The sequence below is a fragment of the Quercus robur genome, chromosome 2 (assembly GCF_932294415.1).
Source record: "Quercus robur chromosome 2, dhQueRobu3.1, whole genome shotgun sequence".
NCBI lineage: Eukaryota > Viridiplantae > Streptophyta > Magnoliopsida > Fagales > Fagaceae > Quercus > Quercus robur.
Genome location: NC_065535.1, coordinates 5,675,828 through 5,703,447, shown reverse-complemented (window position 1 = coordinate 5,703,447; position 27,620 = coordinate 5,675,828). Strand labels below are relative to the sequence as shown.

The 27,620-nt window shown below is 35.9% G+C and overlaps 4 protein-coding genes across 6 annotated transcripts in view; all 4 read left to right on the top strand.

Annotated features, from left to right (window-relative positions):
• Positions 1-4,113, top strand: part of LOC126711121 (B3 domain-containing protein At5g42700) — a 28,814-nt gene extending 24,701 nt beyond the window's left edge. The window contains exons 4-6 of one of the 3 annotated variants that reach the window (XM_050411246.1): positions 931-1,096; positions 1,374-1,580; positions 2,013-4,113. In XM_050411246.1, coding sequence (XP_050267203.1) covers positions 931-1,096; positions 1,374-1,580; positions 2,013-2,060 — 421 coding nt within the window. In that variant the 3' untranslated portion in view covers positions 2,061-4,113. Of the gene's footprint in view, positions 1-930; positions 1,109-1,373; positions 1,581-2,012 lie in introns of all 3 variants that reach the window. The other 2 variants (XM_050411242.1, XM_050411245.1) reach the window with 2 other exon arrangements.
• Positions 4,114-6,443: 2,330 nt separating this feature from the next.
• LOC126693863 (uncharacterized) lies at positions 6,444-6,950 on the top strand. The gene has a single exon (XM_050389959.1). The coding sequence runs from the start codon at positions 6,444-6,446 to the stop codon at positions 6,948-6,950; it is 507 nt and encodes a 168-aa protein (XP_050245916.1).
• Positions 6,951-10,754: 3,804 nt separating this feature from the next.
• On the top strand, positions 10,755-18,563 carry LOC126711105 (probable protein phosphatase 2C 12). Its single transcript, XM_050411240.1, has 10 exons — positions 10,755-10,975; positions 11,229-11,537; positions 12,619-12,790; positions 13,378-13,531; positions 13,611-13,674; positions 14,140-14,247; positions 16,870-16,995; positions 17,157-17,392; positions 17,587-17,786; positions 17,893-18,563. The coding sequence occupies exons 2-10, from the start codon at positions 11,340-11,342 to the stop codon at positions 17,916-17,918; spliced, it is 1,284 nt and encodes a 427-aa protein (XP_050267197.1). The 5' UTR covers positions 10,755-10,975; positions 11,229-11,339; the 3' UTR covers positions 17,919-18,563.
• A 3,286-nt stretch (positions 18,564-21,849) lies between these two features.
• LOC126711088 (BRI1 kinase inhibitor 1) lies at positions 21,850-23,182 on the top strand. Its single transcript, XM_050411239.1, has one exon. It carries the CDS (start codon positions 22,123-22,125, stop codon positions 23,032-23,034), a length of 912 nt encoding a protein of 303 aa, XP_050267196.1. The 5' UTR covers positions 21,850-22,122; the 3' UTR covers positions 23,035-23,182.
• The last annotated feature ends 4,438 nt before the right edge of the window (positions 23,183-27,620 follow it).

Genomic DNA, 27,620 nt, shown 5'->3' with positions numbered 1-27,620 from the left:
TAGCTGTGAATGTGGATGTGAGGTAGCTTGCTTCCATGTCGGTTACGCGTTCATCGTTCAAAATTTGAAGTGGGATTCGTGGGAACCAACCCAACGGTCCTTGAGGCTAGGGTTCTTCAATCTAACTATTTAACCACAATCCCGTCTCTCTTCTCTCTCACACACAAACAGAGAAAAGCACAAAAAGAGAGAGAAAGAAAAGGAAATGGTGGTGGCGAAGAGATCATACGAGGATAGCCGTCGCAAGAGAGTGGAAGAGAATAAGAAGAGAATGGAAGCTCTCAATCTCCCTCTGCTTTCTCAAGCTCTCAAAACTTCCTCTTCTCCCAAACCCTCTCCTGTATCTCTTTCTTTCTCTCTAGTCTGTAATTTTCACGTGTTTCTCTTCCATACTCATTTGGTCTTTTTGATGCCCACATTCACATAGACGAAGCAGGCCAAACCCCGTGTGGTACAGAAACAAGTGGTCGAGGTCAGGAGGTCCACTCGCTTTGTCAACAAGCATGCACCTATTTAATTACAAAGAAGTGATTCAGTGAATCACTTTGTTCATTTCCTCAAACACTAATCCCTAACGAACCAGTTTAGTCCTTAAAGTGATCGCTTTTAGCCTCAACTAAAATTTTGTAAGAACTAAAAATTGATCACTTTTAGTTTTTTTTTTTTTTTTTTTTGGGATTAGAAGCGGTGACTTTAAACTTCAGGAACTAAAAACGCTCGTATTCTAAAATTTTGGACCAACAATATATCAAGATTTTATGTTACAACATTATGTTATTGCTGATAGGTTTCTGTGGACCGCGTGGCAATACCCAGAAGGTATATTTGATTTAAATGTTAATGTGTTAACAAAAATAGAATGATCTATTTCACATAATAAGATGATTAGGTTTAATTTTTTTAATTTTTTTTTTTGTGGGGGATGCGTAGGATTTTTGGTAGGAAAAGGAATTTGTCGAACCTGGTACTTGCCTCGTCTGAAGCCGTAGCAGAAGCTGAAGAGAAAGCGGGAAAATTAGTATGGGGTCTACCACCTGGTTGTCCAATATTTACAAAGTCAATGCAGCCATATCATGTCGCTGGTGGAGTTTGGCTGGTAAGAGAATTGGTAATTCTACTTAACTTATTTAACAACTTCTCAAAGTACTTTACTATCTTATCTAACTAAGTCATTGGAACTCAGGCTTTTCTTTTTCTCTGATATGTATTGATTTGTTCTTAGTAAATAAATAACATGAGTAGAAGTAGTAAAAATAATAGGGTCACAATGATTTTATACAGAATATATAATGATAAATATGTCATCCTTGATCCATACTATACCTGTAATTTGGAGTAATATTCATAATGATTCTGGTAAAATTTGATAACAGGGTCTTCCATCTAATTTCTCCGAGCGGAACCTTCCAAGTCATGATGCTGTTATGACTTTGATAGATGAGGATGGGGATGGGTATCCAACAAAATATCTAGCCAAAAAAAGTGGACTGAGTGGTGGATGGAAAGGGTTCGCCGTTGCTCATCATTTGGCATATGGGGATGCATTAGTATTTCAATTAATCGGGCGAACAACATTTAAGGTGATTGATCATTTATCAATGGCATTTAACTAAGCACCTTGTTCTTCTGGTTATTCCTCTCAATCATCAAATTATTTTGTTGTTGTTGTTGTTGTGAAGTTTCATGTTTGAATTAGGCTGTGCTAACATTTGTTTATGGTCTTCCAAATTTTCTTGATGGGCACGGTGCATGCGCATATATATATATATATATATATGTGTGTGTGTGTGTGTGGGGGCATGCGCGCGTACTATCTTAGACGGTTATGTATGATACTATCACTTTCCTTTTTCTTTTATACAAACTAATGTGTATCTGTAACCTATGTAAGTTATCCCTTGTCAATAAACTCGTAGGGCTTTTCCTTTCTGCTACTCCTTGTCATCGAGGGGAATTTTTACATTTTATGTCTTCTTATGTGTATATGTACCAAATGTACTATTTTCTTTTAGGTGTGCATCATCAGGGTGAATGGTTCTGAAGAGGGTAATAAGCTTTGAGTCTTACTTTCTTGGATGATGGATCCAATTGAATTAGTACAGGTATGGGATTGTATCCATTGTTGGTCCTCTGAGTTTTAGTATTATCCATAAATATGCTAGAATTTTGTATACAGCTGCTTCCTCATCATTAGCTATACACTTGCAATGAAATATTAATGACGAAATCTATTTTGGATGTTGGCTAAATTGCAATTGCACAATGTTAAGACTTATTGGTTTGGAGTTTAGACCTGTCTCCAATGGGACCAAGAAAGGTCTATTTGTTGTTTTTGATGATGCTGTAAATCACTGGATTTTAGTTGTCTTTGTACGTATTCATGAACCAAACAATTGATTCCTTCCAAACTAACCAATTTCCATTTCCACTGGCATTTGTGTTTGGCAGCTATAACCTGTTTTTTAACCATTAAACCACAGGACTTATCTTGACTCTCTTAGTATCAGATCAAAAGGAGGGAGTAACCTAATTTTTAATATAAAAGTTTATATGAAAGGCACTTTACTTATCCTTATTGTTCTCTGATATTCCTTTTTGTTACTTATGGAAACATATATTAAAACCTATACAGAAGTTTTGGTTTTCTTTTGTCATGTCTTAAGTGAAAGGAGGAAAAAGATTGTTACAGGCACTGTATGTAAGGTTAGGGAATTATAAAGCCATCATGTAGAAATGTGGTTGTTGATATATGACAGATATATATTTGCATATGCATGCAATAGCAGTGTTCCCACACAAGGGCATGGGCAGTATGCCATATCCACTTGTGTTCAATGTTCTTTATGGAGACTATTCAAACTTTGTTGGCTCAACTGACATATATATCAATATGCAACCTTCCCCCACCAACTGTATTAAACTTTTTGATTGCAATTCATATTAGTACTCTCTCTACAAGTTATATAAATATATATCTGGTCTAAAGAGGAAATAAAATTAAAAGGCCTATTTTCTTGTGTGCCTCTAAAATGTGGTAGATAAGTATGACATGTTCTGTTTTCCATTTTGACATGAGTTTTTGTGGACCTCCATACTAATGTTGTCTATAGAAGCACTACATGTAACTTGGTCCACTAAAGCTGTTAGTTTTAGCTCTAATCAAGGTAGATTTATAATGTTTATTCTCCTGTTAATATGGATTTGTAGGAGACAATGAGCTATCTAATGGTCAATTGATGAACTAGTCTTTTGTTTTATTCCTCATTCTTTATAACTTTGTTTTAAAATTTCATTCTCTGTAGTGGAGACAGCTAATTGCATGCTGCTTGTAATGTCTGGTGGGAATAAATATGAAAGCAAAAAAATGCTAAACACCTATTGGTACAACATTAGCTACACCATTTCACACGATAAACCTATCGCAACATGTCAATTTAGCAGTTGTGAAAGTTATATCATGTTGTGGAAACTTCAATAATCCAAAAATAAAATAAAAATCAGGCTTAACCTTAACCCCTTATTGAAACCTTGACCCAGTTGCCCAAACGCGGTTAGACCTTATTGCATGGTGCTTTCAGAAGTCAAGTCAGAAACCTAAACGCAAGTCCAGGGCAGATACAAATCATAAATGAGTTGACGAGGTCTCTAGGCAATTTTTTTTTTTTTTTTTCCCTGAATAGAAGTCACACACAAACACACAAAAAATTCAGCCTTTTAACAAATGGCTTAGCAATGCCAATGAAACAACAACAAGCTGTTCAATTGTGAGCTGTAATTGAGACTTTGATAGAGCAAAATGGTAGACAACAAAACAGTGGGGGCAGCTGTTTGATGGGGCACAAATTGATAGCAACATTTCATTTTAAAAAGCTGGAAACAAAGCTCCGCAAGGAAAAAGATTGGAACATGCTTCTGACTTTATACCAATGACATTGCCTAGAAACTACTTTGTATTTACTACTATTATCCCCCCAACATTTTATCCTGAAGCCCTCTTTCTTATTCAGCTTTTGTGGGTCCTAATAATGTAAATGTGGTCTAGTTTCATTGGCTGAGCCATTGAGCTATAAAAGCTGATGATTCTTCAAAGTGATAAGCCCCAAATGATAATAATGATAATAATAAAAATTTCAACCTTCTTTCACGCGGTGTTTGTCCGATAACAAACATTTAATAGATTTTAAAGCCCAACGCGTTGCTTAAGCTTCGTCACAACACGTTTCAATCTTAAAAAAAAAAAAAAAAACTATTAAAGTGTATTTAGTTACTACTTATTTTGTTGAGACTGAAAAATTATTGCTAAAAATATCATAGAAGTTAGTTGAAATAGTACAATAAAAAAAGAAAAAAGTAAGAAAAATAAAAAAAATGGTAGAGAAAGAAAGTATTTTCTCAAGTATGTTTGGATATAAAGAGGAAGAGAAAGGAAAAATGTGAGATATTTTACATTTTTATCCTTTTAGGTTTTAAATTAATAAGGATATAAATGTTATTTTACAAAAATAGACAAAATCTTTTAAGGGTATAAGAGTAATTTTAAGAGAAAAATAATTGATTCCACAAAAGTCTTTTCCCTTCTTTTATTCATTCCTTTTGTTTTCCTTTTTAATCAAGCAAAGGAAAGTCATTCATTTCTTTTCTTTTCATTCTTCTTCCATCAAACCAAACAAAGCCTTAATCTAATCTAATTTGACCCCCTTTTAGGTTTTAAGAGAGAGAACTTTTTCTTTTTTTTTGTTTACAGCACATTTGTTCCCTTATATGATGAATTCTTATAATTATTTAAGGCACAATTTTGGGCAAGTGAGGTTGTTAGAAATTTTGCTCACAGATAATTGGCGCCGGTAATTTCGGGACCCCCCAAGTGGAGGCCAAAGGGGTAGTTGAAAAGTGTGGAGAATAAGGGCGTCCACTGTCCAGTCAGTACTAGGCGCCAAAGTTCTACAGGCTCACAAAAACAACTACGTGACACTCACAATTGGCATTAAATACCAAATAGAAACAAGTATTTTAGCTGGTTATTATGATGATGAAATAAACACTTGAACACAAGCACCAATCAATCAAAAAAAAAAAAAAACAAGGGTAAATTTCAGTCACATTTTATGAGGTTTGGGCTAATTCTAACTAGGTACAATACTTTTTAGACTAACCAATTTGGTTCCTAAAACTAATTTGGTTCCTAAAATTATTAAAATAAATAACTAATTGTTCGGGGATTAAGTTGGATTTAGGAACTAAATTAACTAGTTTTGAAAAGTCTTTAACTTTATTGGTATTAGTTCAAACCTCAGGATATGTTAGTGAAATTTACCAAAAATAATAATAATAATAATAATAATAACCGGCTAAAATGTTTGAATTTCCTTTTTAATGTTTAGGGAAATTAATGCTTTAAGCCTTGTACTTTAGGGATAGTTTAAAATTAAAATTTGAAATTTCATTGGATTAAATCAAACCTGAACTTTAATTTTGTCATTTGAAATTCTTGATCAAGTGCCCAATTTAAACCTAAAATTGGTATGATTTTAAAAGTTTATGGTTTGATTTGAGGATTCTGTTAATGGATACCTTAAGTTATTTGTTAATAAATCATTTTAAGAAAGCTTTAATATTGCTTTTATGGGGATATAAAAAGCAGTCAAAAAGTCAACTACTTTTTTCATTTTCCTATAAAAAAGTTTCTAAAAATATTTCCTAAACTAATAAATTTTCCTATGATTTAAAACCATTGATTTAATTTGTAACAAATTAACAATATTAAATTTTAGGTTTTTATTTTGAAAATATAAGATTGATTTGAAAACTCCCCTTAAATATAAAACTTAATTTACCATAATTTTATTGTGAATACAATCAACTCTATTATAAAGACCAACCTGAGTTACCAAAGAGGAGAGCCGTGGTTTCACAGGTTGATGAAGTTGAATTACAGATATTGGCAGAGGCTGGTCCCCAGCCCTGCCAGGAGCAATGAGTCTTTTAGTATGGAACTGTCGTGGGCTTGGGAACCCACGTACAGAAGATCAGCTTGCAGATTGGGTGTGGGCAAAAGATCCCTCTGTCGTGTTTTTAGCCGAGACATGGACAGACAAAGCTAGGCTAGAACAAGTTCAACGTAGGATTCAATTCAAAAATTTATTTGAAGTTCCCCGGATTAATAAAGGAGGCGGGTTAGCAATTTTCTGGAAAGAAGGTTTTCCCTTGGAAATTGAAACTTTCTCCAAGAACCACATTGATACTACCATTCACAAAAATTCTGAAAAAGAGTGGAGATTTACTGGATTCTATGGGGAACCTAATACACATAAGAGACATGAGGCTTGGGCAAAATTGAGGACTCTGAAAACTAGGGGATCAGCCCCTTGGTTGTGCGTCGGAGACTTTAATGAGATTACAAGTCAAGCTGAAAAACAGGGGGGTCGACCAAGACCCATCACCAAATGCAATTGTTTCGTGACGCTCTTGATGAATGTAGCTTTATGGATTTAAAATTTGTTGGCTTTCCTTTTACATGGCACAAACACTACGCAGAGTTTACAGTTTGGGAGAGACTTGATCGTGCCTTGGCCACAAACGAATGGTTCTCAATGTTCCCGGGTACAAAAGTTTTGCATTTAGATGGAACGGCTTCTGATCATAAGGCACTGTGTATTTCACCTGAAGGTATGGATTGTAGCTTCCAAAAACCTTTCAGGTTCGAGCATATGTGGATGACTGATAAGGGGTGTAGTGAGACCATTGAGGCTGTTTGGAGTGACAATTCTCCTGAGCCATGGGACACTAGAGTGTTAACAAAGATAGATAGATGTGGGCAGGAGTTGACCCGTTGGAGTAGGAAGAGTTTTGGTTGTGTTCGAAAAGAATTGGAGAAAAAAAAGAAGCAATTGAAGGAAGCAGAACAGTGGGCCGTTCGGACTGGGGATTCTAGGCGCATGAAATGGTTGTAGTGTGAGGTGAATATTCTCCTTGATAAAGAAGCAAAAATGTGGAGACAAAGATCAAAGGTTTTGTGGCTCAAGGATGGAGATCGAAATACTAGATTTTTCCATAGCAAAGCCTCACAGCGAAGAAGAAGAAATTATATTACACAATTGCATGATGCTTTGGGTAGATGGTGCACTCAGCAAGCTCAAGTAAATGCCACTATTGTGGATTTCTATCAAAACCTCTTCACCTCGGCAAATCCTAGCAATTTTGAGGAGGTGGTTGACTTGATTCCTCAAGTGGTGACAAATGAGATGAATGAAAAGCTGGTGGCAGAATTCACAATTGAAGAAGTGGAAGTTGCTTTGAAACAAATGGCCCCTCTGAAAGCACCTGGCTCGGATGGTATGCCCCCTCTATTTTACCAGAATTATTGGTCTTTGCTTGGCTCTGATGTGTCACATTCCATCCTGCATTTTTTAAATTCGGGTGTTTTACCTCCTGCACTTTGCCACTCTTTTATTACTTTGATCCCTAAGGTGAAGAACCCGAAATTTGTGTCTGAGTTTAGACCCATAAGCTTGAGTAACGTGTTATATAGAATTTTTGCTAAAGTTCTAACAAACCGTTTGCAAGATGTTTTGCCTCAGATTATCTCAGAGCACCAAAGTGCCTTTATGTCTGAACAGTTGATATCTGATAATATTCTTGTGGCCTTTGAAACATTGCACTACATGAGGAACCATACCAAGGGGAAGTCGGGCTTTATGGCTTTGAAGCTCGACATGAGCAAAGCTTATGATCGGGTAGAATGGGCTTATATGGAGAAAGTTCTGGTGCAGTTGGGTTTCCATGATAAGTGGGTGAAACTCATGATGGCGTGCATCACCACAGCCTCATATTCTGTACTAATCAATGGAGAACCCCATGGTCACATCACTCCAACTAGAGGACTAAGGCAAGGCGATCCACTGTCTCCCTACCTTTTCCTCATGTGTACGGAGGGTTTACATGGGTTGATTCGTAATGCAGCCAATAATGGAGAGATTAGAGGAGTCTCACTTTGTCGCAATGGGCCTAAGCTAACTCACCTCCTGTTTGCTGATGATAGCCTCGTCTTCTGCAGGGCCAAAATTGAGGAATGCCAAAGTTTACTTAATATTTTGGCCAGTTATGAAAGAGCAACAGGGCAGCAGATAAATAGAGCAAAGACCACCCTCTTCTTTAGTAGGTCAACCTCAGATGAAACCCAATTGGCCATAAAGGAGATGCTTGGGGTTCCGGTGGTTCAACAGTATGAAAAATACCTGGGCCTTCCTTCTCTTGTTGGCCGTAATAAGAAGGAGAGCTTCACATACATCAAACAGAGGGTTTGGAAAAAAATTCAAGGATGGGAAGCTAAACTCCTTAGCCAAGCGGGGAGAGAGATTTTAATTAAGGCTGTGGCACAAGCCCTCCCATCCTATACCATGGCTTGCTTTAAGCTCCCATCAACACTTTGCCATGAGATTGAGATGATGATATGCAGATTTTTTTGGGGTCAGAGAGGGGATAATCGGAAGGTGCACTGGGTTAGGTGGCAAGATTTGTGTAAACCTAAATCTCAAGGTGGTATGGGTTTTAAGAATCTCTCCCTTTTTAACGATGCACTCTTGGCAAAGCACACTTGGAGGCTGCTGCATGACAAAACCTCCTTATTCTACCGTGTTTTTAAAGCAAAATTCTTCCCCACAACATCAGTGATGGAGGCCAAAATACCTGCTAATGCTTCGTACGCATGGCGGAGTATTATGAGGGGAAGAGAGGTAATTAGAAAGGGGAGTAGGTGGAGAATTGGGTCGGGGAACTCAGTCCACATTTGGGGGGAAAATTGGCTGCCTTGCAAAGCAAATCCGAAGCTGCTGTCACCAAGGATTGAAGACAGTGACATAGTTCTGGTCAGTGACTTGATCGACCACGGGCAGAAAATATGGAGGGAGGAGGTCATAGAGCAAATGTTCTATCCTTTTGAAGCAAGTATAATAAAAAATATTCCCCTATGCAGGACAATTCAGGAAGATGTACTTATTTGGCCCTTCAACCTGGATGGTGTTTACTCTGTAAAATCCGGATACAAATTTCTGCATGAGGAACAACTGGGCAAGCAACCTGGTCTGTCTGAGAATGACACCTTAAAGCCTTTATGGAAGAAGATTTGGGGCCTCAATGTCCCAAATAAAGTGAAACATCTGACCTGGAGAGCTTGCAAGGAATCATTACCTACAAAGGCGAATCTGGTTCGCCGTAAGATCACTGCCACAGCCACCTGTGATCGTTGTAAATTGCACCAAGAAGACGCCGTGCATGCCTTACTGCACTGCCCAGAACTGATGCCCCTGTGGTGCAAACGGCCAAAGTGGAACCATGGCACGCTCTCTGCGTGCTCCTCTTTTATTGACGTGTTTGACTTTATTTTTGCAGGAAATAGAGAACCGGAGCTGTTTGCAACTGTCATTTGGACATTGTGGAATAGGCGAAACAACCTTCGACTCGGCAAACCAGCCTTACCACTAGACAAAGTGTTGGAGTTTGCCCAGGAACGCATAGAGGGGTCTGAAACTACCATTGTGCCATCTTCGCACCCCCATGGACGAGAAACAACCCATTGGACTGCACCTGAAACTAACGGCTTCAAGATCAATTTCGACGGCGCGACATTTGTTGAAAGAGATCAGGCAGGGGTAGGCGTGGTGATCCGTAATGATGTCGGGCTGGTTATGGCATCCTTGACTCAACAAATACCTCTGCCAGTATCAGTCATCGAGGTGGAGGCGCTGGCGGCAAGAAGAGCTTTAGAATTTGCTTTGGAGCTTGGTTTCGACGATATAACATTGGAAGGAGACTCCGAACTCCTTATAAAGAATCTGAAGAGTGGTGGCAGCCAGCTAACTCACTACGGAAATATTGCTGCTGATATTCTATTCCTGCTGTCTCAATTCTCTAGAGCGACCTTATCTTTTGTTAAGAGACATTGTAACAAATTAGCACATTCACTCGCAAGGAGAGCATTTATAACTCCTAATATGTCCGTCTGGATGGAAGAAGTACCACCAGACCTTGCATCTGTATTTTTGGCTGACTTTGAGAGCCTACCTTAATGAAGTTTCACAGTTTTGATTCTCAAAAAAAAAAAAAAAAAAAAACTCTATTATAAAGTTATCAAAAATCTTATCTATTTAATTTGAAGTATTATTATTATTTTTTTATAAGAGGAACCAAGAATCTCAATCCCCTACTTTTCTAAAAATAATTAAAAAAAAATCTCAATCTCCCACTTGTTGTAATAATTGTCAATTTTTTTTTTATCCATTTAGAAACTTGTGGATTAAATTTTATCTATTCATTACCGTTGAAACAAACATTAATTATCACTTTTTAGCACTAAAATTCAATTTTATTTAAAATTGACTCGGTCAATTTGACCTTCCAGATTCCTTTATTGTTGTTTCCGCGTTTTTTGGTATAAAAAAAAAAACCCCGCGTAGCTCATATTAACCGGCGCCAGCCCATAATAAAAATATATAAAATATTATAGGGTTCTGGGTCCCACATTGGTTTACAATATTTATCGGTGGGCCCAGATCGCATCAGATAAGTCAATCCCAAATCAAAGGTTAAGAAAGCGCCGCAAGCCGATCTTGATGTCGTTGAGTCCCCGCCAATACCCACCGTACACGTCGGCTCCAACCAAAAACGGCTCGCTCTCTGCCATGTCAGCACCAATTAAATTTAATTATAAAAAAAAAAAAAAACAAAACAAAGAAACAAAAACAGAGAGATGAAGAAAAAAACAGCTTAGTATTATTTCGTTTGAGGTTGTTTGGTTTCTGGTTTTCTCGTTTTGGAACTTTTTTTTTTTTTTTTGGAAAGAAAGAATTATTTTGGGAACTCGACTTCGACGGGATCCACAATTCTCGATCATTACCACATTCCCATTTCTCAAACGCATCTCGTCTTCTTCGCCGCGCGTAGCCTCCAGTCGCTTCTTCCATTTTCATTTCTCTTTCTCGTAATTCTCCATTTTCCTTAATCTTTGTTTTTTTTTTTTTTTAAAGATTTATTGTTTGTTTTCCACGTACATTTGCTGTTTTTTTTTTTTTTTTTTTCTGTAATTGTTTTCTCGTTTTGGAAAAAAAGAAAGAAAGAATTTTCTGATCACAAATATTGTTGTTGTTGTAGAAGATCTTGATACAGCTATTAGAATCAATGATTTAGGGATCGGGGAAAAATGTTGAGATTTTGATTGGTTTTTTTTGTTTCAGGGAGGATTAGAGAGGTGGTGGTGAATTTTATATAATTGTTTAAGAAAGGAAAAAAATCAACGTTTTTGGTGTATTTGGGGGGGGGGTGGTGGATTTTGAAGGAGAAGAACAATGGCAACAAGGAATGAGCATCACACGGTGCCGCTTTCGGTTTTGTTGAAGCGTGAACTGGCGAATGAGAGGATTGAGTGTCCTGAACTTGTGCATGGTCATGCTTTCCAGAGCAAGAAAGGGGAGGACTTTACATTAATAAAGACAGAACGACAAAGGGTGCTTGGAGATGGAGTGTCTACATACTCGGTTTTCGGGGTATGGTATTTTTTTTTTTGGTTACTTTGTTTGATTCGTTCATTTATTAGATATCGGTGTTTGGATGGTTACATTGTGATGGATTGCATTTGCATCTAGTTTTGTTTTGATATGTTGATTGAGTTTTGCCTTAGTTATCTTGTTATATGGTTTCAATCCTTACAATCCCATTTTCAAAAAGCTGAAAAATAAGTTGTACCGAACGGGTATGGGTGTGTTTGACTACGTTTGAGATGTGGTTATGTTGTGTAGAATGTCAAGACTTGATCTTTTTAGCAATTTGAATGGATTTATGGTTGATACACTGGCAAGAGTAGTAACTAATTAAGACTTGTGAAAACAAAGTACTGGGGGGGGTACTTGTGCGATGAGTTGAAAATGGTTGCTCAGCAACACCGAAAACTATGTTTTTTCTGGAGTGTTTGAGTTTTATCCTGTTGTTTGTCTAGTTTTGGTGCATGCTTAGTCACTTAGTGGTGATTTTTATTTTTTTCATGTCTATTTAGATCTGTTTGAATACAAGTTGATATCTGAGACGAATCAGATTATGTAAGTGTTCAACGATAGGGAACGCTTTGTGTGAAAGCTAAGGTGGGTCTTCTCGAGTAGGCTCTTAGCCGTACATGGATTATTTCCTGTACTTAGGATTTTCTTTTTTCTTTTATTTTTGGGCAAAAGATTGACTTGGTCTTCACAATTATAGGCATTTCAAGGATTCATTATTGGGTATTTCAAAGAAGTCGTGAGTTAGCTTTATATGATTTGTTCATGGTTCATCTGTATTTTGGTGATTCGTTGTCATCTGGCTTATTCTTGGATTATTTGTGTCTTTCACTACTAATACATTTATTTAATAGTTTGAACACCCCTTATGAGGAAAAAAAATATTGAAAATTAGTTTTTTATTTACTTTTTATTTTTTATAGGAATATTGAAAATTAGTTAAGCAGGTGGCTGCATTCCATCTACATAATTGATAAAATCATATCTACTTATCAAAAAAAAAAAATTTGATAAAATCATATCCTTCATAGTTTCTATTTATCTTTGTAGCTTGCTCTTACTAAAACCTGTTTTGCAGCTATTTGATGGACACAATGGATCTGCTGCTGCTATATACTCTAAGGAGAATCTCCTCAGTAATGTGTTAAGTGCCATTCCTTCAGATCTTAACAGAGATGAATGGGTAGCAGCACTTCCAAGGGCTTTGGTTGCTGGATTTGTTAAAACAGATAAAGACTTTCAAGAGAAGGGTATGAGTTACATTCTATAAAATGCAAATTTTTTTGTTGTATGTGTGCATATTATGCACATTTTTATAAAGATATATTAAAAGGTTATGTGAGATCAACCTGGATATAATAAAGTTGGCTTCCATATTTTTAACTCAACTTATATACACTATAAACCAACACCTTTGTCATTCTTGGCACGTTCACAAATTCAAGTTTTGCCAGATACATTTTTTTGGATTTTTTAAGTAGCATACAATTGTAATGTACATCCTCCCATTAAAAGCTCTGGAATTCTGTGTTTCTACTTGTGTGTTATTTACTGGCTTAGGTTTTGTTGGCTTTTAGCTTTTTCATATCATTCGCCTGAAAAATTGATGTATTTTGGTTTTTGGATTGCGATGCATTTTGGTTTTGTTTTGCCTTCTATTTCTCAGCATGTATGATATCAATAACAATGTTTTTAAAAAATAAATAAAGAAAATTTTGTGTGTGTGTTGGACATTTTTTTATGTAGTTCTAAGTCTCTTAGCTATAATATCTGTGTCTTGTTTATTTTGGACTAATATTTGAATCCATGATATATATGTATTTCTTTTGTGCCTCAGCACAAACATCAGGAACAACTGTCACCTTTGTGATTATAGAAGGATGGGTTGTAACCGTTGCATCTGTTGGTGATTCCCGTTGCATTCTTGAACCTGCTGAGGGTGGTGTTTATTACTTGTCAGCAGATCACAGACTTGAATGCAATGAAGAGGAGTAAGTTACTAATATACCGTATTTGGTGACTCACTTAACAACCACCCCATTTAGGCCTAACTCTTCTGTGTCTTATTAGGAGGGACCGTATCACTGCAAGTGGAGGTGAGGTGGGTCGGCTTAATACTGGTGGTGGTGCAGAGGTATCTTCACTTTTTCATTAATTCCTTATGTAATTCAGTAGTAATATACTTGTATTTATATGAAGCTGGCTAAGTAATGCTACCGTGTTTTCATTGTCTTTGATTTCAATTCCAGACTTCAAAGTTTAAATATAAACCTAGTCAAGTTAAAGTCATTGGTGAAAACATGGGCAATAGAACCCAAAGGATCATATCATTTATGGTTTAAATTTATTTAAGTTGTAGGACCACGTGTGTAGATATTTAAGCAAATAAGATTGTAGAATCTTTGACTGGCTTCTGAATGGATGATGCTGTTTAGATGAAATCCATGATGTCAATCTGCCCATATATTATGATAGATTGATTATCTTCCTGTTAAATTCTTTAGAATCGATGAACATTCACATTTGAAGAATTCTATATATAACTTAACTTCATAGAATAAGGCTGGTTGTCTAACTAGTCTAATGCATTTTTTTGTAGATTGGTCCTTTGAGGTGTTGGCCTGGTGGTTTGTGTCTTTCACGATCAATTGGTGATATGGATGTTGGCGAGTTCATTGTTCCTGTTCCTTATGTAAAGCAAGTGAAGGTTTGTGTTCTTATCCTCTCTATCCCTCTCCCTCTTTTTTCTTTGTACGTATGTTTATGTTTTAATTTTGCTACAGTGTTCATCACAATTTTGCATTCCCATTTCCACTTCCGTTTATCAGTTACAATATGCTTGCATCCATTGTATGTTTAACTAATATGTTTTCTCTTTACTTTTGGTAGCTTTCAATCATATTATTCAACTTCAAGGATAATGTTAATTATGTTATGAAGTAGCCTCTATTTAATAAAATTATTCTTTCTTATAGAAAATAAAAATTATTATGTTATTTGAAAATTTTAGTGTGCATCACTTGTAACTCCAAGTATTGTGAAATTGATGCCTAAAAGAATTAGATAAAACATTCAAATGTAGTGGTTCTCCTCTTTTATTTTTATTTTGTTGCAACTTGTGAGCAACCTTTTTATGTGAACTCCTCCTTATTGCAACATACAGCTCCTGTTTATTTTATTTCATTTTTCATAAATGATATACAGCTCCAGAGTTTAATCGTTGGGACTTGGGACTATTTACCAAAGGGGGGGGGGGGGTGGTTTGGGCAGGACAAATGAGAGAGACGTAAAATAAAATGAACTAGGTTTTGTTGGACTACTGGCTAAATAATGCACCTATACTTCTCTGGAGGTGCTTAGAGCAGAATGGTTGAGGTTTGATGTTGCTGACCACTAACATTTTTAATTGTTGGAGTTATTTGCTTTCCATTTACTAAGATTGATTCTTGTTCATTCCATAAACATGTGCGGTCTCATCTCCTACTGAGACTACTCGACCAATCTCATTGCTAATTTTACTTTCTAACAGGGTTGTTAGTTCTTCAGCTCAAGGAGAGAACTCCATGATTGATTCCCTTGCCTGCATGTGTTACATCAGTAACACTTTGAAATCACTTTTTTCCCCCCCAAAAAAATCTAGTAATACTTTGAAATCTGGTTCACTCAGAAATTTACTTTTCCATATGCTTATAGAGAGGTTCATGACTAATTCATTGCCATAATTCATGTTGCTATTTTTGTTTTCCCTTTTGGTTGCAGATCAACTGGTACTTTACTTTTTGTAAGACTGCATTTGAATAGAGCTTTATAGAATGGGCTGAAGTTATTAGATTTATATTTTTGAGTGCCAATTAAATTTTCTAAGTTTGAGCAAACACAAAAATTCTGATGGAGAGAAAATCTCTTGTAGTTTGCCACAACAAGAGAAAGAATAGATAAAAGTTCGTACCTAGTGCACAAAGCTCCCACTTTTGCAGGGTCTAGTATAGGTCATAATAGTCAGCCTTACCCCCAATTGTTTTGGAGAGGATGATTCCCATACTCAAATTTGCAACCTATTGCTTTTGTTGGAAGGCATTTGCCATCGCACCAAGACCCGATCTTACCACAATTCCGTACTACCTAGCGAACTGGATTTAGTTTTTTTTTTTGATAGGTAATGAAAAATTTTATTAATAAAGAAGCCAACCCGAGTACATTGGGGATGTACTGTGGGGGCAAAAATGAAGAACCAAAATTACAATGATCAAGTAAAACAGGAATGGAAAAACAAGTAAAATGTGATAGAGCCACACTCCAAACAAGGAGAGTATCGCAGAAGAAAGACTTAATCTCTAGCAAGGACCGTTCACATCCCTCAAAACATCTAGCATTCCTCTCACTCAAAATACATCACATCAAACAATGTGGCACGAGTCTCCAAAAACCTATATTGCAATGACGCCCAAACTTACCTTACCAAGACTCAAACAACTCAATTACCTTATGTGGCATAACCCAATGAATTCCAAACAAACAAAACACCAAAAAACCAACTCAAATGCTACGGGGCAATGAAGAAGAAGATGATCCACCGACCCTCCACACCTCTTACACATATAACATCAAACAAGAAAAATAATACACCTTTTGCAAAGGTTATCTGTTGTAAGAAGCTTACCTAATGAAGCAGACCATGGGAAAAAGGCTACCCTTGGAGGAACCTTCGATTGCCACGCCATTCTCCAAGGAAAAGAAGTAACTGGATTTAGTATTACTCAATCCGAAACATCACACTTCTGAATTTCTGTTCCTGTACCATAATTTTTGCTATTTGGAAATTTTCTTCCCTGCATTCCCTCATTTCTTCTTTTTGAAAGGCAATAGAATATTTAAAATCTTGTTTAAATAAGGAAATTTTAGGGTTGAATGAGAATATCAAAATCTTAAATTAAGATTACCATATAACATTCAAATTCCTAATGAAGGTCCATAGATAAACTGTATGTTATCTAAACCACATTTTACCATGTTTCAAGTTAAGTAGTGTATTATGTTACACATATTGCCTGGAAACTTAGGAAGAAACTGTTTCCCTGTGGTTTTTATTCCCAGGGGGGTTGTTATTGGCTGATGTTTAAGGCATATGTTTGGACCTTTGGATCCGTGGATTTCATTTTGATGTGTTTCATGGGTTTGTGTGTGCATGCTTCCTTCTTTGAAAGGATTCCTTTTGGTTGTTACCGTATGAACCCAGTTCTATTCTGTTAGAAAATTCTCAAGATGCTCATTTTGAACAAACCTTTTTTTATTTTTTTATTCTTAATATCTATAAATCATGTTTCTACAGCTGTCTACAGCCGGTGGTAGGCTTATTATTTCAAGCGATGGTGTTTGGGATGCTTTATCTGCAGAAACAGCTCTTGATTGTTGTCGCGGGATGACTGCTGATGCTGCAGCTGCACAAATTGTTAAAGTATGCTACAACTAAAATGGAACCCTTTTTTTCAAAGAATGATGTTCAATTTTATTCCTTATTAATTACAATATCTACAGCCCTGACTCCAATGCGCTATTTAGATTCCATTCCTCCCAATCTATTATTGCTTTTCTTACTCTTATCTGTTCCATTTTCAGGAAGCATTACAAGCTAAAGGACTACGAGATGATACAACCTGCATTGTAATTGATATATTACCGCCAGAGAAGCCAACGGCTCCTTTGCCACCTCCAAAGAAGCAAGGAATAGGCGTGTTTAAGTCCATGTTTCGTAGAAAGTCCTCAGAATCATCTTCTCAAGTTGATAAAGAATTCCTTGAGCCAGATATTGTGGAGGAAATGTATGAGGAAGGATCTGCTATGCTTTCTGAAAGGTTTGTGCTGTGAAAATTGTATTTTTTTAATCTGAAAATTCTTTGATCTCTAAGTAAGGCGTGATGGGACTAATGCATTATTTTCGTTTTGGCTTTTGTCTTACTGTATAATATGGTGGCATGGCTACCTATCTGTGAGCAATCAATGTAGCTTAATACCTTTTTGACATGGGAATTGTTTTTGTGGAATGCAGGTTAGATACGAAGTACCCACTTTGCAACATGTTTAAGTTGTTCATGTGTGCAGTCTGTCAAGTGGAGATGAAGCCTGGAGAGGGTATTTCAATACATTCTGGCTCATTAAACCCAGGAAAATTGCGTCCATGGGATGGCCCTTTCCTTTGCTCAAGTTGCCAAGAGAAGAAAGAAGCCATGGAAGGCAAAAGATTATCAGGTGTGGCATCTCTTACTCTGACTCTCTTCTCCCCTATGCATTGCATTAATATTCTATAGCAGTGAAGCGTCTTAATTTTATTCTTGTTCCCTTTTCTTTTTTCCAGATAGACACAGTAGTGGAAGTGACTAGCCAATGCTCCTCAACTATATTCATATTTTGAGAGCACTAACAATTGTTTCAAATTTGATCATAAATGGGAAGTTGGATCTTCCTACAAAATATTGTTTCCCTTCAATTTCTCATGGAGGGTGTCCAGCATTGGATCCAATTTGGCATTCACTTCAGGGTCTTTCGGATATCTTTTCTAATGTTTCGTTCCTTCAAGTCAGAAGATCACAGTTAGAGGTGCTTGCTTTTTTAAGACCTGTTTTCTGACTTCCACAGTTATATTACAACTGTGACTGTGCTTGTGCCTGCCTCCCTAAAAAGAGTTGTGGAAGGCTTTGATAAATTCACCAATGCATAATGACGCATTGGAGGTCATTCATTTCCTTCTGGATCCATTCCACAGCATACCGGTTCTGCCATTTCATAGAGCTGACATTCAATTAGAGCGGCCTTTGTTGTAATATTATCATATAGGGAGTTTGATGAGATCTCTTATAGATTCATTACAAATTTGGAGAACTTGTTTGACCTGCTTGCTGATGAATATGGTCATGTAGCATAAAAGTATATCCTTCCTTTGACTAGTAGGAAGGTGAACGTGTGGAATAGAAAATTGCCATTGATATTTTTTTTTTCTTGGAAGAGAAATGTCTTATATTTTGCTAAGCTGTGTCTCCTTTCTCCGTTTTTGATAAATCAATAGCTAACTTCACCCTGTTACAACAGATGCGTCCCTTTTTTCATTTTTGCTAATTACCTTTACGTGTTTCTTAGGTTTCTTGCCATGTCGAAATTCTTGGTGAGCTGCCTTCCGTAATTCTAATTTATTTATAAAAATAACTATCGCAATCATTGGCCAGTTTGAATTGACACCAGTTTTAGGAACTCAAATCCAGTCCATTGATAATCTCTCTCTCTCTCTCATATGATATATTGTTTTTGGTGTATTACACCTTTTCACCATAAACTTTCAGATGTACAATGTTCTTCCAAACTATTAATTTGCTCGTTTGACACATCAGTTTGAGAGGATCGTATCGATGTATCCTTTGCCATCTAAATTGGGTCTGAAATGAGATGAAAATGGATACACATGATCCACTCATGCCACCCACCAATCTCATGTTGCAATGAAAAATCACTAATACGTCTCATTTACCATCCAATTTAGACAAAAGAGGTATTGATACAATTCTCTTAAATTGGGGTGTTAATTGGACAAATTGATAGTTTGAGGGGCATTAAGAGTGAGGTGAAAGTTGAAGATGGAAAAGTATAATTTGCCTATAATTAAGTTGCTAGAGCACAGCTTTGGTTACCAGATTTTGGTGGGGAACAAACGTACACGTGCTCTGCTGTAGGTTTTGTTAGGAGCAAGTTCCGTGTAAACTTGCTAATTTGCTTGTTGGTACTTATCTCTGGTGTTTTCAATTTTCATGCTTTGCTTGGTTTGTTGAGATGCACGAATGGAGTAATTATAAAATGTTTTTGGAGTACAATAAATGCACACTTCATTTTCTCCTATAATAATGAGACTTATTAATTAAATTTATGGTAGGACCCATAATTCATGTGATAAGAAGAAATATATATTTATGATACTCCTAAAATATTTAATAATTTTTTATATGAAAGAACAAACCTTAGGAATTTACGTAATAAATCTACAAAATCTCTTTCCTCAGTACTCACATCAAAATCAAACATGAACTGTCATTGCAAGAATTAAAGGAAAAGATTTATTCTAGCCCTATGAGATGAAAGGAAGGGACTGAGTCACTGAACATATTTAATAGATATTAAAGGAAAGACGGAGACTACTTTATGGTTAGTGGTTCACTTTCTTCCGTATAAATTTGATTTAAAGTTGTTGAGTAAAAATTACACGAATTGGGAGCCAAGAATTATTTGTCTTTAGTCATGGTCAGTGACTTCTTCTTTGTTAAGCATATAATACAAAATAGTTTGTGTCATTGTTTATCACACATTTTGTGCAGCAATATAACAAAGGGTCATGCTAATGAATGTATTTAGGATACTGATTAAGAATCCAATTAAAGAAAGTTTTTACGGGAAAAGAAAAAAAAACAATTAATCTTTTGACAGTTTTTTTCATTTTCCATAAAAATGATGTTAAAACTTTTTTTAATTGGATTCTTAACCAGTACCTTAAGGACACTCGCTAACATTTCACTATAATAAAAACAGTGCTAGTTTGAAACTAATGGTTGCAGTGCTCTATTAATGGCTACTTTTTTTTTTTTTTTGGTCCTTGGGGCCCCATTTCATGGTCTTGACCCCAGTGCACGCACGCACATTTAGAGTAAAAGTAAGGAAGTTTGCCTAATGTACCAACTTTGGTTCTTGGTTTTCGTTCCTATGACTGAGTCTGTGTATGTAAAAGTCACTGGAGTAAGTATAAGATATTGAGTGGCTAGTGGGAAAAGCAACAAAGGGATATAGTTTTTCCACGCTAAGATGTGAGAGATATCTATATGGGTTGGTTGAATGCGAAATGTTTGTTTTATACCATGTTTGTTACACTCTCTATGTCTCACTCTTTATCTTCACAAATTTAATAGAATATATGGATTTTGAGTGGTTTAGTGGTGAAGATGAGTCAGTCCACAAAAATAATGCATCCATGATTGTGATGTTGACCTTAACTATACGAACAAAATTCCTCTATACTAAAGGACCACCTTGTACACGTGTGTGGGTCTACCTTCCCCACCAAAGTCTGAAACTTCTTTTCATGTCTATCACCTATGTCTGGCTATAGCACGTTCATAAACGTAGGGTCTAACATTGGAGGGTTTAAAACTTATCAACCCAATTATGGCAATACATAAAAATAGGACCCTAACAATAATAAACTAGTAATACAAGAGAATAGAGAGTATTTTTTACTATTCCTAAGTCCTAACATGATATGTTGTGATTTAGGGTTACAGAACTTTTATCATACACAAGTCATGACACGGTAGTTGTGAAAAAAATTGTAAAAATTATTATGTTATTGGACATATTGTTCTTCTTATACATTGATTGTTTGACCGGTGAAGTATATGAACCCCAATATTGGCTTGTATGTCACGTTTGAGGTCATTCAAGCTGCCTTTATGATCATAAATCAGTGTGGGGTCATCTTCTCCTTCGTCTAACAAATAATCATTTGCAATTATGTTGATGTTATGCTTATGCCACAAATTTTCTTATGGTGTGTTATGGACAGTGAATGAGATGTACAACAACACTTTGTTATGTTTATGTTTTCTTTAATGGATTTTGATGTTCAATGGAACATGTGATACCAGCAATCGAACTGATGTTGAGGATGAGCTCAAAAATCAAATTCAGTTTGCCAATATAACCCACTCAAGAAAAAGAAATGTCAGCATCCACCTTTTTAAAACCATAATTTTTCAACTTGGATTGAGAGAAATGACTACTTTAGCATAGCGTTGGAATTTTATCTTTTCTTGAAAGTTATTCAAATTTCAAACCCTTGACCTAAAGTGACATCACCTCTATGTTAAGATGTGCAACCTCCTTCACATTACTACTTTCTCCTACAAAAATTGTGGCACAAAGCGCAAAAACTTAGAACACTTTCCCCAATGTAGTTGCGTGCAAATAGAGAACATAATAACAGTCAAAAGAGCATACAAGCCCTTGATTCAATTCAAAGATTCCTCTTGAAATGGGTGTGTGCAACTTTCTGTGTGTGTATGAATTATGAACATGACATTCTCTAGGGACCATTTTCACTGGCAAAGCAACTCAAATACAAAGACGCATACCCAATATGAAGCCTTCCTTGCCTATCTCATCTACCTTTTTTGTGGCAAATTTGGAACTTTGTGATCTTATTTTCCAAATAAGGACCCCAACAGCTATTAGATTGGACAAGGACATAGCAACTTTTAACTCATACAAGCTAATTTTATCATCTCATTCCGTTGTGTCATGCCACCACACCCTTTCATTACATGAACAATAATGCACTAATAATAAGTGAATGTATGTACCTATTGTGCACAAAAGACATTCTAAGCCTAATTGCAAGACATACCCTCTCTCTCTCTCTCTCTCTCTCCACTGCTTCCTGATCACCTTATCCCTCCCTTGGTTTGGTAACATCCATTGAACCCAAAATTTAAAAGTAAGTGACTTTTAGACACTTGTAGATCTTAGGATTTGTCTTCATCATAATCTTTGAGTTATGGACAGCCATCATCACCAAAAGACCAGAGAGAAAGTAGCAAACAATCAGAAAGAAGATAGGAAGTCAAAACAAGAAGGAAAAGAAGGCCTAGCAGTAGCACTAAAGCCACCTTCAGCATCCTCCTCTCCATCTCATGAATTCAGTTTCACAATCTCTCTTCACTCTTCCTCAACAACAACAATCCCTGGTAAAAGCAATGCACCACCTTCGTTTGCAGTTGATTTAACTCCTGCAGATGACATTTTCTTCCATGGTCACTTGCTTCCCCTCCACCTCCTCTCTCACCTTCCTGTCTCTCCTCGCTCCTCTACCAACTCTTTGGACAGCTTCACCATCCCAATCACCGACTTATTAGATGAGCAGCAAACACCCAATACAGATAGCACCAACAGCAACTGCAGCACCGACAATAACAAGAGCAACCACCTTCAAAGCAGCAATATTAGTGACACAAAGGCCAGAAACAAGTTCAATTCTTTCTCATTATTTGGCTTTAAAAGATGGCGAAAAGAGTGTGAGAATAGAGAGAAGGAAGATGATAAGGAGAAGCACAAGAGGAGTAAGCTGAGGTTTGATGTGAGTCATGTACTAAAGAGGTATGTGAGACTGGTCAGGCCTCTATGGTTCTTCAGAAGGAGAGGAGAGAATATCCAATTACGCCGGCAACCATATTCGTTTTCAGGTAATTTAACTATGAAAAGTAAGCAAGAGTTGAGAGGAAGAAGAGGAGAATTCTCAGCACCAGCCTCAATGAGGACATCTCCAACAAATAGTGGCCTTCTTCTAGCTTCTGCAACTTTTCCTTCTTCTACTAGTGACAGCACTATGGAAGAGTTGCAGGCTGCAATTCAAGCTGCAATTGCTCATTGCAAGAATTCAATTGCAAAAGAAGAGAAAATCACATGTTAAGACAATTAGACAGATGAAGTGAAATTTTTTCTTATAAGTTTTATTATTAATTTGCATATTTTTTTTTGTATTCCTATGTAGAAAATGGTATATAATAGAAGTATATATGAGATTAGTTTGAAAATGATTTAAACAGTTTAAAAGATTATCTAGGTGTTTTCTTTTCTCTGATGTTTGCAAGATAGTATTGGGTTTGAGGGTCTTTTTAAATTATCTTAAATTATTTAAGGAATCAAATCCGTGTTCAGATGTTACACGGGTCTTGAAAATCTCCACAGAAATTAAACTATTCCATTGCTCCGTGTAGAATAAAAAATGAATTTGTTACTTATTAGTAAGGCATTCTTATGAAATCTTTATTAATTTCCTGCACAATTGGACACATAGGATCATGATTTTAAATAGTATCACCCAACCTCTTACTTATCTCGAAATTATAGTGATATCTCAATTTTACAGAATCAATTCCATGTGGGATATTAGCACAGGATACTACATAAATTTCATGGGAAATCCAAGAATTCTTAAAGTTGTGAAATTTGTTATATATATGGGCCACAGCAGCTTTTGCACTTTTCAGATTAAAGTTAACAGACGTACATAGGTACATACACACGTGTTTTAGGCAATGGGCTTGTATTCAAATCATATCTAGCTTGTTAAGTCTAACCAACATCCATTCATCATTGATCAGGCCCAGGCTCTTTTCTAGCACATACGCTTCTTTTAAAATATTCTTGAGAACTCCCCATGAGATCCTAGTTCCACAATCCTCTGCATTGTTTAAAAGGGAGTGAGCAGCTTCATCATATTTGCGCAATATGATATCATTTATCACTATCCAAAGAAATCGTTAATCATATTTGCGCAATATCTCAAAAGAACTAGTAAAGTTACAATTAAAATTCTTTGTAATCTTTCATACAATTCAAATCAACCTAGTACATATCTAATATGAGACTTAACACACGTCCTTACAATACACATTTTTATAATCTAATCAATCCAAACCATCCTAGGTATCACATATGCCATTCTAAGTTCTAACTATTACAAAAAATTGTATTGTAATATATGCTTAATGAGTCAATATGCATAACGATGGATAGGTAAATTTATATAGAGAATTAATTGACCTCAAGTTCCTGACCCCACAAGAAAGGGGAAAAGAAAAAAGGGAACTGAAACCATTTCTAATCATTACACGCAGTGGTTGGGGCTTTGAAAACAGATGGTATTTCACTATATTGGAATCAAGGACAGTGGGACTCATCTCATGAGTTGTTGGTTGCAGAATTCACAAAAAGTACCAAGTACAACAATTATAGGTGATTACAAATAATGCAGAAACTACTTGACATATGAAAGACATAAAATTCATGTAGTGCTATGGTTGTGATTTTAATCATGATATTGATGATGGGTGAAATCGACGGAGTGCCTATTTGCTCTTTTGAGGTCCATCTTTATGATTATTATCAAAGCCCCACCCACATGAAAGTGTTTTCTTTGATCTTTGAACCACAATTCTAAAGCGACAATAAGACAAAAAGTGCGCTCAGCCAAAAAAAAAAAAGGAACACAAAAAGTGCACAACATCAAACCATTCATCCGTGGCGAGCTGAAGGCACACTGTGCAATAGTGCAAGTGCTTGTGCTTGTGCTGTGCATGCGTGGATACACACTTGTATTGAACTTTATTGCACGAGCTGCAGATGCATATTCTTTATCAGTAGCATTGGACTTAACAATTACAAGTTTCTTTTTCACAACCATCAAGGAAGCCTGATGGCTGTTGGGCTCAATGCCGAACCTTTTCTCATGATTAAAGCTTCAAGATAACGATATAAACAGTTCCATTTCCTGTAACATAAATTATTATATTTTTATCTTATGACAAGTTAAAAATGGCAAAACTTCGGCACAATTACTTTTAAGTGTTGTACCTTTTCCAATCAATTCAACCATGTGACTGCACTTACTAATGCACCATGAGAGATGTGTTATAATCCCCTAAAAGCAAACAAGTTCAACCATGTGACTCATTAGCAAATACAGCCACATGGTGAAGTTACCATCCATGTAATTCCTAGTTTCTAAATTTTGTCCAGTCAATAATAAGAAAGCTACCATAGTGAGCACATAGTAGAAGTTACCCTCGACACCTTCCATGTAATTCTTAGGAGATTTTCTGTTAGTGTCTTTTCCCCAAAACAAGTTCAAATGTTGTGTCACAGCAGGTAGAATCCAACGATTGGCATTTTTGAATCCATGGATGGACCAATGCTGGAAAAGTGATCAGAGAAGAAACTAGATTGCCAATGTGCATGCGTATTGCATAAGAACAAGGCCATCTTTGGTTTAAATTGTGGAGTTTCAAATTCTGGGATGCACGGACGTAGCAAAATGGCCGCCGCACCCGCGTCCGACGTGGCAACGCGCGAGGGACGCCGCTGCCTTCGCGTCGAACCGCGTCCAGTTTTTTTTTTTTTTTTTTTTTTTTTTTTTTTTCGTTTCCAGATTTGCGCCGATTCGGCTCCGATGCGGGCCGATTCGCGCCGAATATCGGTGTGTTTTGGCCGGAAAAAGGAAATCGGCCGGTAAGAAAAAAAAAAAAAAAAAAACTTAAATCGAAAATACCGATGGATATTGATACAAGATAGCCGCTGTCATCGGCACAATTTCACCGGCCTTAACCCCTTTCTCCTTCTTCTTCATTGCTTCTTCGTCTTCTTCTTCCTTGTTTTTCGCAGAGCCCAGCTTTCTATTTCTTTTTTTTCTTTTATAAGTTTTGTTAAATGCTTTTCAGCCTTTGTTAACAAACACGTGAGCCACCACATCCCCTCCTTTATTTTGTTTTTTGTGCCTCCCTGACCAAACACGTGAGCCACATCTTTTTTTTTTTTTAATGGGAAGCTACACCTAATTTATTACCTGCCACACATATGATATATCCTTTATTTTGTTGTTGGGCTAACCAAATACGTGAGTCACTAAGTCCCATTTTTCATTTATTATTATTTATTTATTCATGGAAAGTTTGATCTATTTTAATATCTTTGTTAATAATTCAAGTGTCAAAAAATTTTAGAGAAATACTATTTCTACAATATTTTTACAACAAATTACAAGTAGTTAGTTGTTATTGGTTCAAATTTCAAACTAACGCTAAGATTACTTTTTTGCCCCCAACAATAACAAATAGTAACAACTTGTCATTTAGAATTTGTTGTAAAAATATTATAGACACTAGCCTCATCACACGCACAAAGCGCGTGCAATGAGGTTTTTATTTTTTTGGTTTAGTGTTATAATTTTTTACCCATTCTAATTTGAGATTTACATTTTTTTTCCATAATAATTGTGCATTTAAAACTACTAATATAGCTAGAAGTGTCATAAGGTTAGCTATAAAAAATGAACAAATCCACACATGTTTATATGATTTCAATGTTATTTCGATGTTCATTTTTTGTAGCTAACCTTATGACCCTTCTAGCTATATTAATAGTCTTAAATGCACAATTTCTGTGGAAAAAATGTAAATCTTAAATTAGAATAAGTGAAAAATTATAACACTAAACAAAAAAAAAAAAAAAAAAAAAAAAAAAACCTCATTGCACATGTGAAGTGCATGTGATGAGGCTAGTATATTGAAAGGTAGTCTCCTTTTGATTAAACATCTTCTATATAATTTTTTTGTTTTGGTCTAAATTAAACACCTTCTATATAAATTTCTGTCTCTAAATTTAACTCACATGTTTCTAACTTTTTATCAAACAAAAAAATGTATATATGCAATTGACTTCTATATCATGAAGCAAGGGATAATTTTGCCTTAGTAGGCAACATGTACATGCATCTTCAAGAGCAACATACTTATTCCGTACTCACTACACTCTCGCTAAATTAAAATATTATTCCATGCCTCAAATCCTTTAGCTAAACCTATGTACAGTGTTTTTGTCAGCACTACCACCTCCATCGATCTCCCTTGAATCTCCCTCACCAGTCACCACCATACTACTGGGGAAAAAGAACCACAGTCAGAAATAGAATTTCTTGAAGGGGAAATAAATCAAATATAACATTAAGATAATGAATTATTATAATGAATAAATTCATGATAAATTCTTTTGTAGAAACCCCCCATAAGTAAGTCGATCCCTATAAAATGTGTATAGCCTTAGATGTCTTCGCCAAAAAAAAAAAAAAAGTATAGCCTTAGGTGAAGGATCCTTACGCTACAAATTAATATGACTGCAATGAATTAGTAATTTCATAATAATTTTTTAATGTTTTCTGATTATAAAAAATAAATAAATAAAAAAACACTCGTTGCCAAGTGAAAATTCAACAAAATTTGGCCATTCAAGTCAAAAAGCTAATTGGGCATATAAAAAATATAAATGAAAATTACATAAAATCATGGTACAAATTTTTAATAAAAATTGTAATATTTATGAAAGTGTTTTTCAAAATAGATTTGTCAGGTCTATAGATTAAGATGGTTTCAACAACTTATTGAATTTTTTTTCAAAAAGAAGAATTTTTAACCAAAGATTTCAACATCTAAAATTACATCC

Excerpts from the sequence above, each read along its gene's own strand:
- LOC126693863 (XM_050389959.1), top strand. The coding sequence starts at position 6,444 with ATGCAATTGTTTCGTGACGCTCTTGATGAATGTAGCTTTATGGATTTA.
- LOC126711105 (XM_050411240.1), top strand. The coding sequence starts at position 11,340 with ATGGCAACAAGGAATGAGCATCACACGGTGCCGCTTTCGGTTTTGTTG. Across the intron at positions 13,675-14,139 it reads ATACTGGTGGTGGTGCAGAG|ATTGGTCCTTTGAGGTGTTG; the intron begins GTATCTTCACTT and ends ATTTTTTTGTAG. Across the intron at positions 16,996-17,156 it reads CAGCTGCACAAATTGTTAAA|GAAGCATTACAAGCTAAAGG; the intron begins GTATGCTACAAC and ends TTCCATTTTCAG.
- LOC126711088 (XM_050411239.1), top strand. The coding sequence starts at position 22,123 with ATGGACAGCCATCATCACCAAAAGACCAGAGAGAAAGTAGCAAACAAT.